Source organism: Thunnus maccoyii, chromosome 14 (genome assembly GCF_910596095.1).
Source record: "Thunnus maccoyii chromosome 14, fThuMac1.1, whole genome shotgun sequence".
NCBI lineage: Eukaryota > Metazoa > Chordata > Actinopteri > Scombriformes > Scombridae > Thunnus > Thunnus maccoyii.
Window position 1 is genome coordinate 3,987,576 of NC_056546.1, and position 13,280 is coordinate 4,000,855.

The 13,280-nt window shown below is 39.5% G+C and overlaps 1 protein-coding gene across 3 annotated transcripts in view; it reads left to right on the forward strand.

The window, feature by feature from the left end:
• atrnl1a (attractin-like 1a) overlaps window positions 1-13,280 on the forward strand; it is a 320,080-nt gene that overhangs the window by 161,358 nt on the left and 145,442 nt on the right. For all 3 annotated transcript variants that reach the window (XM_042432657.1, XM_042432659.1, XM_042432658.1), the window contains one exon: window positions 2,905-3,062. In XM_042432657.1, coding sequence (XP_042288591.1) covers window positions 2,905-3,062 — 158 coding nt within the window. The remainder of the gene's footprint in view (window positions 1-2,904; window positions 3,063-13,280) is intronic.

Here is a 13,280-nt window from a genome sequence, read left to right on the forward strand (position 1 = left end):
GTTTTCAAAGTCTTTTTGGAGGAATGTAATCTGTGGGTTGTATATGTCTCTGATGTCTCGGTACGGCTGGCAGGTGATTGTAAAGTGCAGCTCAGTTTCCACCTCCTCCTGTGTTTCCTCTCTGGGGAGTCAGGTCTGCCTGTGGCGGCCCCTCCGTCCACGGCGAGGTTTTGCTCACTGAGTCTGTACGAGGTCAACTATTTCCTTAGTTTTGGATCGGTCACAGTGGTCAGGTAATCTGCCACTGATTATTCTCTTTTAAGGGCCAAAAAGCATTCCAGTTTGCTCTGGTTTCCAGTTGATTCTTTCCAATATATCAAATACTTTTCTTTTTGTTTCCTTATAATTTAGTTTAGTCTAATGGGGTTTCTGTCTGGGGGCTCTGCTTGTACTTGCTTTTAGGTGAATATAAAATTTCAATGCTCTCTTTTGAATTATTATAATTATTGGGCGTCGTCCTGATTCTGCTCTGCATGCATTATTTGGAGTTTTCCGTCGGACACGGAGAACGGATTTGCAGAAGAGTCTCAATTTGGTGTTTGTGCCGTTTTGTAAAGTCTTGGTTGGTGAGTGGATCCCAGACCTCGCAACCATAAATGGAATTATGTTTAGTCTCTCTTTAGAGCTCTGTCATTCAGCAGTCTGTCTGTTAAGATATCCCACAGTCAGTATCTTTCACTGGTGGCCAAGTGTCCTCAAGTAAAGCGGTCGGATCCACTCATGCTCGCATCCCGGGGATTTCCCCTCTTGACAAAACACATCAGCAGCTATTTTGAATTTTGGCAGTAGGGCGTTTTATACATTTCCCCTCCTGATTTCAATTAAGATAAAAGCATACTGCTTTCACACTCAGTGTCTTTGGGCCCGGAGCCTCTTCAGTTAGGGACTTTGAGCTGTGTGTGTGTGTGTATGTGTGTGTGCGCGCAGACTATTACAGAGTGTTTAATGGCCCTGATAAAGCAGGAGGTGGAAATATTTTATTCAGAACGTCTGAAAAACTCGGCCATTAACAGAGAACTGCTTATAATGCTCTGAAGGATACTGAAATCAGACCACTTCAGCGCTGAGAGAAATTTACAAGCTGGCTCTGAATTACTGCGAGGTGTCATGAAAATACTTTTTCATCTGAATGTTAATTTAGCTGCTTGAGATGAAAGACACGCCTTGACATTTTAAAAATCTGGACCGCTTTGCCTCAACCTGCTCACTTACTACTCTCTGTGTAAAAATACCTTTAAAAAGGATGCTCACTCTGCAAGCATTTGATGGGTCACTATGTTTGAATCTCATTGCACTGGTTTCATATGGCTGCAGTGTTTTAAACTGGGAAGATATTTTTGCTGCTCTGGTGTTACCTGTTATACCGTGTCTACACAGAGAGTGTAGTGTGAGCAGCATGTCGAGCAGAACAGTGTGTCTTGTGTGTTTATATTGGAGGTGTCTACATGAAGCCTCATAAAGGTTGTGATCCTAGAAAGACGAGCATTTGCTTTATCGCCTAGTCGGCTAACATGTACAACATGCTTTATGACACCATGGTTGTTGAAATTCCTGATCCCAGAAGTTTGTGTCTGGCCCGTCCTGCTCTCTCTATACACAGCATTTTATAAAGCTTTTTATCTTTACTATTACTATTATTATTGGTATTATCCTAATCAAAGTGTTTCTAATGTATGCCATATCTAATAGGCACATTTTTGGACTAACAAAAACCCAAGTACCACCCCCTAGTTGCACCTTTCTAGTTAATGGACCAAATATGGTGTCACCCATGTCCCTTCTTGGACAACAATTGGCCTGAAGCCACATGACCATATATCCAATCCATCTTTGTAGATGCCCCATTGGCTGATATGTGTCTGGATGTATATGATTGGTTGTCTTTTATATTTTTTTTAACCTTTTTTCATACTGAACTTACTTTATTTAAATGTTGTTTGTAAGGTGTTTTATGATGACCCTGAAGAAGGCCACAAGCCGAAACGTGTCAGTCGACTAATAAAGTTGTTCTTCATACTAGGAGTGTTGCTGGAGTTCTCATCCCGCCCCTCCTGCCAGATCACTGTGAACCTGATTAGGCTTCAGTGATCAATGTGTCTCTCAGCCAAGTCAAGACAGGACCTTGATCACCAAAGCTGTGTCTCAAATCACACACTTCTGTTAGTACACTTTAATGTAGTACACTGTGTACACTATGTACTTACTGGCGTAGTGCTCGAATTTCTACAGGGTAGTGTTGTCTCAAATAAAACACAGCCGTTGTGCACTTACCGGAAATGACGATCACAAATTAGCATTAGCTAGTGTTAGCATTCGTGCTGCCAAATCATTACAGACTGCTAAATTAACCCAAAAAACATACTGATGGCTTATATCTGACAACAGTATAGTGGTGCTTAGTGCTAAAAACACATGTATAACTTACATTTGTATAATGTGGCGATGTTCACCGTAGTTACAACGGACCCGGCCGCCATTTCCAGTTTGAAAAGTGGTCCCTCCCCTTCTGATGGCGACCATTGAGGGCGAGAAGTGTCCATAGTTCCACACTTAACTTTTTGACTGTTTTGAGTTCACCATCCGGGTACTCACAGTGAACTGCATTTTTCCATACTTCTCAGTGTGAACACACAGTGTAAGTACAGAAGTATGCGATTTGAGACACAGCACAAATCTGACATACAGCAGTGACCATCTCAAAAGACATTATGTAGGAAATGACTGGACTTCATGTTGACTTGTTAATGGATTTGTCACCATTTTTAATTTAAAACAAGTAACACTGCAAGAGGCAAACTGCGTGTTGGTCTGCAGATATTCACGCACGTTTGCTTTCCATAATATGTGAAACGTGTAGAATAAAAATCAGTATTTTTATTATAGCTGTCTGTCTGTCTCTCACAGCCGGCACCATCTCAGGCGAAGAGATGCCGATCATAGCGAGAACCAACATCAAGGAGCACCGAGACAGTTTCTCCTGCGAAAAGTTCAACTTCAGACTTCATCACAACATCACCTTCTACGTCTACGTGTCCAACTTCAGCTGGCCAATCAAGATCCAGGTAAGAGGTCCGGGCGAAGGGAAGAACACGTGGAGTATGTTTGTGAGGATGGATGGATGATAAAGGCAGCAGAAAACAACAACAACTTAACAGTGACTATTTCCGTCATTGATTAATCTGTTTTTTTCATATATTATAGATGAATCTATTTATAAAATGTTACACTGAAGCTACAATTTTCTTTCTAACAGAACAAAAAAAACAGAAAAAGACTCAATTTATAACAACAAACGACGCAAATCTTCACATATGAGAAACTGGAACCAGAGAATGTTTGTCATTTTTGTTTGATAAACGACTTCATTGATTCATTTTCTGTTGATTGACTAGATCAACTAATTGTTTCAGTGCTAGTGGCAACAGATATGAAAACCCAGAGAGAATTACAGTCAGATAAGTAAACACAGTGAAACTATGAGTCAGTGCTGAATGAATTGTTTTGACAGAAGACAAGTTTCCAAAAAGACTCTTACCGATGTCTCCTTGCTGTAATTATTAGTAGCAACAGAACTTCAAGTTCAAATTCTGGCTCATTCATCCGTATAAAAATATACTGTTGAATGAAATTGTTCTTCACTGAGGCCAAGGTGCAAAAAGTCAGAACATGGACTGTGGGCTATGTAAAAAAATGTGAGTGCACATAATACAATAAATATGAATTAATCAAATGATACATAAACAAAACAGAAACAATGTGATTATGAAACGAGTGGCAGTGATGATGTTCCCACAGAAAGAGAACTCTGCAGCTGATTTGTGATATGATGGTGATGTTATTGTAGCAGATGATGAATTCAGCTGGAAGGGTTTTAATCAGAGAAAAGTTGTTTGACTGATTCAGATTGAGAAGAATTTGATGCCTTTAAAGACTAAGAAGGTTCACTGTGTTCAGTTTTTCCTCAATAACTTCTGCAAATTCACTTTTGCTCTTCACATTGGGCGAATGCTCTCTATTTTAAAGGGCAAGTCCATTTTTTTTTGTTTTTTTGAGGGTTTTATATCATTCTGTAGCTTCCCAGTAGTGTTCCATATGTATTAAGATCCAAAAATTTTGGTTGAGGTACGTATGTTTCAGCATCAAAATGCCATTTTCCCAAATCTTTCAAAAAACTTTTTCCCACGTGACCTGATGTAGGTTTCTGCATGATGACGTTACAACATATAAACTGATATAAATCCCCTGAGCGCTCACTGTTGCTGCTGTTCTGCTAAACGTGCTAACAGACACACACATAAAGAGACAGAGCGCTAACTGTTGCTACAGCTCAAAGTTTAAAAAAATAAAGTCTGAGCTCTCTGAGGTAGTGGAGCGTGTTTCCAGAGTGTTAAAGGCAACACCCAACATTTGGAAGGTCGCGGCTCCAAACGATAAAGATGGTGTCAACCATAAACTGCAACTCTGGGCTTCAAACTGGCTCCAATGCAAACCAACAGGTGATGTCACACCTCGCTACATCGCTACATCCATCTTTATATACAGGATGTAAATAACCCAATTTATGTTTTAGCTCTAAAGAAGAGATAGCCCTGTTGAACATCATTTCTGTCGCCTTTATTACATATTTTACCTGTTTCAAGTTTATAGTGCCTTATTCCCTGTTTTGATTAGAAGGGCTTTTATTGTGAAAGGCGGCACTCTGGTACTCGCCCAGCTCCTGCTGCACGCAACAGTAAAGATAAACAGTAAGATGAAAGGATTAAGAGGGAAAAATGCAATGTTTTACCACCCCCCGATGAGGCACAAGGTTAGTATTTGGTGTAATATTGTAATATTAACGCTTGGTTCATATCTTAAAGTAATTTACGTAAAATTTTATTACTGTTTGTTTAATTAATTGACTAAATGCGAGCTAGTGTTAAGCTACGGTAAGGTTGCAAATATATTTTTTGTTTTGTACCCAGCTCTTACGTTGGTTTTGGGATTGTCATTAAACCTAAAATCATCAGATCAAGTGTCAAACCATCTTTTGGTGGGGTATGCTACACAGGATATGGGTGTGACATGTTGTTTAGAGCCATTATATTAAATTACCTAGCTGGGTAAGTCAGTTTAAGTGTTTGGATGAAAATGGTAAAGTACAGTTTGCATCATCGTCACCATCATCATCACCCTCACCAGCTGCGTCTCTGCAAAGCATATATATCCCTGACAGGACATTGAGCATAAACTATTTGGAAAATTGTTCGGCAAATCTGCTATCACATTTAATGATCTGTTAGTTTTCCAATGTCTCTCCATCAATTATGCAGCTCTGGATTAAATCTCCAGGCGGCAGCCACACACACTAAATATTCACGCTCCGGCCTTATGATCCATTAAATTGAAGTAGACTTTTAGTGATGATATTTTAAGATGAGTGTCATGCAAGGTGCAGGGTGTGTGCTGATGGATGGAGTCCAGAAGTGACAGAATGGAAAAATTAGAGGAGAGTGAAGACAGGCGGGCTGCTTAACTAATATTGAGACTACCGTACGGTCAAAAACGTCCAGTGTTGAGAAAATGGAGACTGCCTAATTGACAGATTGAAGGAGAAGAACAGAAGGTCTGGAGAAGGATAAAGACACTAAGCAGAGGACGGATGGACAGACTGATGGATGGAGGGATGGATGGGAGAGTGATAAATGGGACGGACTACAGTAGCCGCTCAGGGATTGTTTTACCTTGTTTTCAGTTACAAAGCATTCAGGTAGAAGTTAATGGAAAGAGACATAAAATGATCCCTCACATTTAAAAGATTAAGGCTCACATTGTTTTATCTTTATATTTTTTATCAACAAATTCCATACGGAGACTTGAGGGTGATATGGATTGGTGTCGTCCAACGTGCACCGAAAGGCACTTGTGCCTTGAAGGGTGGGATTATTTAAGAATTTGTGATGGGTTTACTGATTGAGCTTTTTTGATTTTGCAAACTACTGCAGCATGTTGTCAGATGCACCTTTTTCCCAAGAGGTAATTAGAGGTAGTCTTTCAGAAAGCTCAATCGATTTTATGGAATCTTTAAAACCAACAATACTGACGAGTATAATCATCCTGGTAAACCTGATGCCGGCAACACATTTAACTCCATAAATCTACATAAAATAGTCATACTGCTGCACTGGATGACATGTATCTTCATCATACTAAACATAGCTAGTGTTCATTCTGTCTCAACACGACTGCATTGTCAAACTTGGGAATGGAGAGTAGCTCCATGTTGGGCAGTTACAAAATATCCTCGGGGCTGCTGTTCCATATGTAATAAATTACATTCGATATTCATTGTAATGAAGGAACATGTCACCCAGTGCAACAGTATAACCAATGGCCTCAGCTGCGCCCACAAGGCAAAGTGTAGCATGAATGTATTTCACCAAGAGATTTGAAAAATAAAACCACAAGGCCGGCAAAAACTATTTGTGAACTGTGTTTCAGTTAAACACAAAACAAAACCCTGGCTGTTAACCTAAAGTGAGAAAGAAACTAATGATCAAGAGGTGTTTTTTGGTCCATGAAACCATATTTCTCTTTTTTTTTTTTTTTAACAAGGTCAAACTTTAAGCTGATTGAACTTAAAGGATATGGCTGGAGATTTGCTATATTTTTCTGACTGTCAACAAATCTCACATGCAGAGCCAAACCAACAGTTATCTGATTCTACTTACTAAGTATTAAGTATTGTGTGTGTATACAGAGCCTGATATATCTTATCCCTCTGTGCTGTAGACCTCTGTTGTTGGCTTGTTGTGCTACATATCACATCCTCTTGACTTTGTACCACATTGTAAATTTCTCAAAGAACTTCAGAACAAAGTCAAGAGGTTGTGAGTTGTAAAAAGCAAGTGAAGCTCTGTAAACTGAACCCTGTTCCCAGACACAGAACTACTCTACCGAGACTCAAAATGTGATCGCTGTTATTAGTCTTTGGAGCTATTTTAAGCAAACTAACGTGACCAAACTCTTCATGATGAATGAACATGTCAACCAGTGCAGCGATGTGTCTCATTGACATGTTTTTAATAGTTTTTTTTTACAACAATGGAGGTTTATGGACCAGAGGAGTAAGATATATCAGGCTTTGAATACACACACAACACTTGTAAGTGGGATCAGTTCATTGTCGGTTTGGCTCTGCACATAAGATTTGCTGACAATAAGAAAAATATGGAAAATCACCAGCCTTGTCTTTTAAACGCAGCTGAGAGGTATAACACTGAGTGATTGCAAGGTAATTGTATTTCAAGGTTTGGCATCTTTGTTCTCTTCACATAAAAACAAAGGTTAACATCAGTTCAAAGTGTTCTAGCTGCTGATCATGTTTGGAGGGTCTTATGTTTGGGGCCCGGTGCTGCTAAAGGACTAGCTTGTATGCAAACCTTCAAAAACTATCCAATCCAACCGAATTTGGTGAAATGTTAGCACTTTTATATCTTCTCCTGATCTCTACATTTGAAACTCGAGCTATGACGTGTTAAAGGTCACCACATGATGTAGATTAAAAACGTCATTCAGTAACTTAATCTCAATCAGCTCGTGTTATCACGGTCGGTGTGTATAAATGTTGGCGTTCGTTGCAGTGTGTCCTACACCTCGTTAAGGGTCATTTGTCCATCGATCGCTCACCTCATATGCATTTCCCATTGATGCTACATTATTAGAGCTCCATATATCTGCTGGTTGAAAGGTGATATGATAATTACCACGATGAGGCCTATCTCGCCGCCATGTCAGACGTGCCTGTGTGTAACACGAGAAGCAACTCGGCGTCCGGGTCCTGTGACCTTGGCGGTTTCCGACACCAGGACGGGGCGAGGATGAGAAATTGTCCTGAGAATTGGTAATGACCCGGGCTTGATATATTTGATCTAATAGACCTACACACACACATGCAGGTGCACACAAAATAACAGCCACATACACACAAGAGCAAACGTACAAACACGCTGAGAGACACAGAGAGAGGAAGAGACAGAGCACAGACGCTCAAGAGCAACAGATCTCGACAGCTACCGGCCAGATTGTCAGGAAACGTCCAATAGTCATCCAGTATTCCTCAGAGGATGATTTCTAATGATTTTGGTGACCCCTTGACCTTTCATTTAGTGTTACCATCAGGTCGAACTTTTGCCTCGACCAATAAACAAAGCATCTTACCTACCTCACCCACAAACAGAAAGCAAAAAATATAAATGAACAAACAAAATAAAAACAAAAAGCCAGACAGAGGTCATTTGCTTATGAAGTTCAAGGGCAATTTCATAGAAAATGTCCTTAAAATGACTCGTAAATAAGTAAAAACCACAAAGTACACATACTGTAGAGTTAAAATACGCAGTAAATGACAAAAGGTAACTTGTAAATCAATCATATCAGCGATCCCAATACCAAACATTTACCTAATAATACATTTAGCCTTTAATCTTGCAGTATTTTGAATATATATGAGAGATTATTGTGGGAGTAAATCCTGCTCACTCACAACATCTTACTGGTCTGACCCTTTAGCTGTGTATGTGTGAAACTCTGGCAGCCTGTTTTAACACCAGACGTGATGCTATTGTTCATGGCTGTGAAACACAGACACACACACACTGATACATGGACTCATGTCACATGGTCTGGATGTCAGGTTCTTCTTTAATTCCCAGGGACCCCCTGGGCTACCCGGACCTCTGCTGGACTGAAGTCTCTTGACTCTCTGACACATGTATCCCTCTCTCACTTCTTATTTTTCTTTGTCTCTTGATGTCTCTGTCATAGAGCCGACCTTTCTGATTAACATTCGCCCCGCACACAAAACCACGTAGACCTTTTACTAAACGGCAAAGCAGACAAGATGTAAAGATGTTTATAACCTGGAGAGAAACCATGCTGCCTGTGGATTGTGCTGCTGGTTGGCTAAAGTACAGATACACCAACACTACTTCTTTCTTTTTGACTTGGACTGTCCTCAGTAGAAATACTACAGCATTGATCGTTAGTTCAAACGCTTATAACGACCCGTGTGTCTGTTTTCCTGAGAAGCAACCTCTCCTCCTCCAACAATTACTGTCCGCTGTTACTAGCAAAGGAGGAAAAGGAGGAAGTAGTGTGACGTTGGGAAACTTCTCAAAAGTTTTTGAGGAGGCTGGGGTGAATGTTTGGATTATAAACCTTCAACACCAGAGACCATGCTTCTGTATCAGTCAATATCGGTTTCATTTAACATTTACCTCAACCAAACTGAGACGAAAGTTAAATTAAAGGCAAATTAGAAAATGCTAATATGACTCCTGTGGTTCGCTGTGGAAAGAACTGACAAAACAAGCTTTTTTTGTCATTTATATATGAAGACTTGTTGGACTGAGACTCTGCAGCTCCAGTTTACTTCACAAAGCTTTATAGTGAGTTTCAGCTCATTGTTTAGCTGTTCGGCTGCAACTTTACTGTTCTGGTTCACTCTCAGCGTCCTCATAGTATCATTTTCAGAGAATAAGCCCCAAAAAGCCCACTGTACACTACCTGCTCAGCACCAAATGGCAAACAGACACAGTTAGCTGTAGACGAGCTGGTGAACATAGTGGAGCATTTAGCAGCTAAAGATCCAGATATTTCCCTCAGGAGTTGGTAGAGAGCAAAAACAGAGCTAAAAGAGAGTGAATATTGGACTTACATTCACCAGGTGGACAGACACACGACTCCAAATGAATGATAATGTTGCTCCGTCACTGCTGAGAAGTTCAACATATTGTGTTGTGTTCACTACTTATTCCTGCAAGTCAGTTAATGTAGGTTTAAGGTGAAGTGCCTCAACTGTCAGATGTCGAGAGTTGATTTTGACTTTGATCTTTTTGTAAGATACAAAAAAACTAAGAAATAAATGGCTCTCAGGGCAGACTGCAGTAGTTTCTAATGCATCATAGAAAAGAGGTTGTCTGTGGTGCCATCATGGCCAGAATTTGAACGTTTTTGTTGGTTTATCTCAACAGAGAAATAAGAAACACTGGAAAAAAACATTCATACAGAGTGTTTAACATTCTGTGTTGGTAGAAAAGGTGAAAATAGTCTCACGGACAGGTCAGAGAGTCCTCACCTTGCAAAAACGTTCACAGCTAGCAGGTCTAAAACTTAAATCAGTCCTTAGAAAAGGTGGAAACCCATGAAACACACACACATACATACAACATATCCACATCCACCCTCACTTGACCCGGTGAGTGTTTCCCCGGCGGCGTCCTGACGTCAGCTGGGAGTCGAGGGCTGGTTGTAAGGCAGAGGGAGGTGTTGGCATTGGTCGTTCTTCCGGAACAGATTTTGATTGGTTGTGTCACACTGACCTTGCACCTCCGTCCTCGTTCTCTCTCGAGTTCACCATCATGACATGACTTTTACCAGAATGTTCCAGGTTTAAATATTTGTAAAGGGGTTTGAGTTACAGCATCAGTCCAGAGGTTATTCAGGTTCCCATCAGCGGTTTATTACAAACACAGGAAATGATGGACTGTAAGACAAATATGATGTTTCATACTCAACATTTTAACTAAATAGCAAGTTTTGAAAGCTTTACAATTTGTATGTTTAATTTTATTATAACAAATGTTTTGTAAATGTCGAGCATCTGATCTAAAGTCTATAAAATCAATAGAAATCATGTGTGTAATGTGAACTGTAGGAATAAAAATATCCAAAATAAGAACAGATATAAGATACACCACAGGCAAATATAGACCATCTCTGTAATTTGTTCATTTTGACACCATTTTCCCCATAAATCAGGACTGGCCTGCATTTGTTTCTAATCAAAAAATCATGTTTTATTGATTGAGCCCACAAACATTATAGGAACATGACCCAGTTTCTCTCTTCATCTTTCTGTTTTGATAGAGCTGAACCGTTAATTCAGTCAGAAGTTGTGTAACTCGAAACCGTAACCGTTTCTAATTTGAACATGTGTGTAATTTGACAGATAATGTTATCTCAAAGAGAAAAGACTGAAAATCAACCCGCAATGAACAGCTCTTTGTTTCCAGCCTTTATGTTTTGGAGAGACTAAATTCAAATAAAGAGCAGGAAACTAGACACAATTTTCTGCTCCATTTTTTCAAAAACAACTGATTTCTCCTCCCGACCGTTTTCACTCCCTCTATATACGTCTCCATGCATCACAGCCTATAGGCCGGCTGATTAAAAGCCTTCTGTCAGAGGTGAGCTGCCATTTTGTCGCGGACGAACCGAGGGCCTGTGTGATTGGTCGGGTTGATTTGATTTGCCGCTCGGTACTCAGTCACTTATTTATCGTCTGCGCCTGCCATCATTAAAGAGGATGCCTCTGCTAATCAGATATCTGACACACGCACACACACACACACACACACACACAGAGAGAGGAGGATCAGGGTCTATCTGAAGCATCTCATTGAGGCAGTATTATGTTCCATAGGGGGGGGAAAAGAAGAAGAGAGGTTGAGTGCTACCCATTTAACCAAACAGGAAGTCATCAGCAGTCATCAAGACCATCAGGACAAATGATGTGTGTGTGTGTGTGTGTGTGAGACTAGACAATCTAAAATAAGGGAGCTATCATATTAGCTGTGTGATACCTCTCCATCCATTTTTTAAAATAATCCTGCTCTGAGAGTGTAAACTGCTCTGCAAAAGAGGTGAGACATGGTTTTCAGTCAATATTGAACCTGGAAGACATTGTACAGATGTGTCATTTGAATAAACAGCTGTTGATTAGCGACTGAACTAGCTAGCTTACTTAGCAACTTGCTTGATGGGCTGTTGTGGCCGGCTAGTGCACGCAATTTAGCAATTAATGCCAGCCATAGCAGCTCGCCAAATAGCTCCGTAAGTAGTCATTATGTCACCAAGTTCCCAGCGACATCTAATTTTGTGAGAGCATGGAAATGAAAAATCAGACACACGCTTTAGAGTCCTTCACAAGCCAAACAGACTGAGAGAAAGCAGGTTACTGTCTGAGTCCACTGATCCAGACACTTTTTATATTTCATTTGGTATAATGGATCAAATAATGGAGTCATTTCAGGGTGTATGTGAATGTGACAAACTGTTAAAATATTTAATTTTACAAGTAATGCATGTCTAAACAGCATAATATGATAACACAGAATGAAATCTGTTTATCATGTGATGATAAAAGCTGGAAAGTAACATTTCATCAAAAATGCAATAGAATTAGTAGTAAAAGCTGTTTATATCACCATCACATTATTAACCTACTATTGTACATTTTATGCAGTAACTAGTATTAGTTTTACCAGTAATAAAGCTAATTTTATTTTTATCACACAAAGTGTTTCTGCAATTAAATACACTTCATAATAAACAAGCATTAACATGTTTTTTACACTTTGAATTCATTTAAATAGAAATCTGTCACTTCATAATTTAGTCAATTGCTGATAATAGCTAATTAACGATTGATAGAATTATACATGACAACATGAAGATGAGACTGACGAGTGACAAGTGGGAAAAGTGATACCGAGTGTTCTGTTGTTATATCATATTCAGATTTTCACTGCGGTTTGTTTTGCTGGTGTTTGAGCCGCAGATTGATGCAGAAGTGGATCTTAAGCACCTGATAAAAGCAGCTACATCTGTGAGCTCTCCTAACAAGTGTGCACATATGGTAGAGCTGGACTCATTTTCATAGCATGTAGGTGGAGGCGGCACTTGGCAACTGCCTCACTTTGGTCATTAGGTCCTCATGAATATGCAAATAACTGAAGAATGTGTGGTAAACACATTTCAGTCCCTGGAAAATTCACAGTTGTTTACATGCTGAACGTGTGCTCTAAACATCTTTATGTATTGTAGGATTAGAGTGTGAATACTGTACATAAGCTCCAATAAAATGTATTTTCTTTGCCTTTCAGCTTTTACTTTTGACCACTCAGTTTGTTTGTTTTTTTGATCTTGTACTAAAATATTTGGATATTCTTCAGGTTTTGGATGTTGAACACAAGGTTGTGTTTGCAATCTTTGAAATCCTTGAATAAAGGCGTATTTCTATAATACGTTCCACAGGAGAAAAGAGAGAGAGGGGGCAAAGTAAATACTTGGAAAGCACAATTTTCAAAAAATTTCAAGGCAAATATTAATGACTAAATGTAGGCAATGAAATATGTATGTTGTATAGGACTAATTATGAGGGACTGATTTTTAATTTGAACTCAACTCAACAGCATAAAAGTATTTTAAACAAAGTGGTGGAAAAGCTGATTGTCATG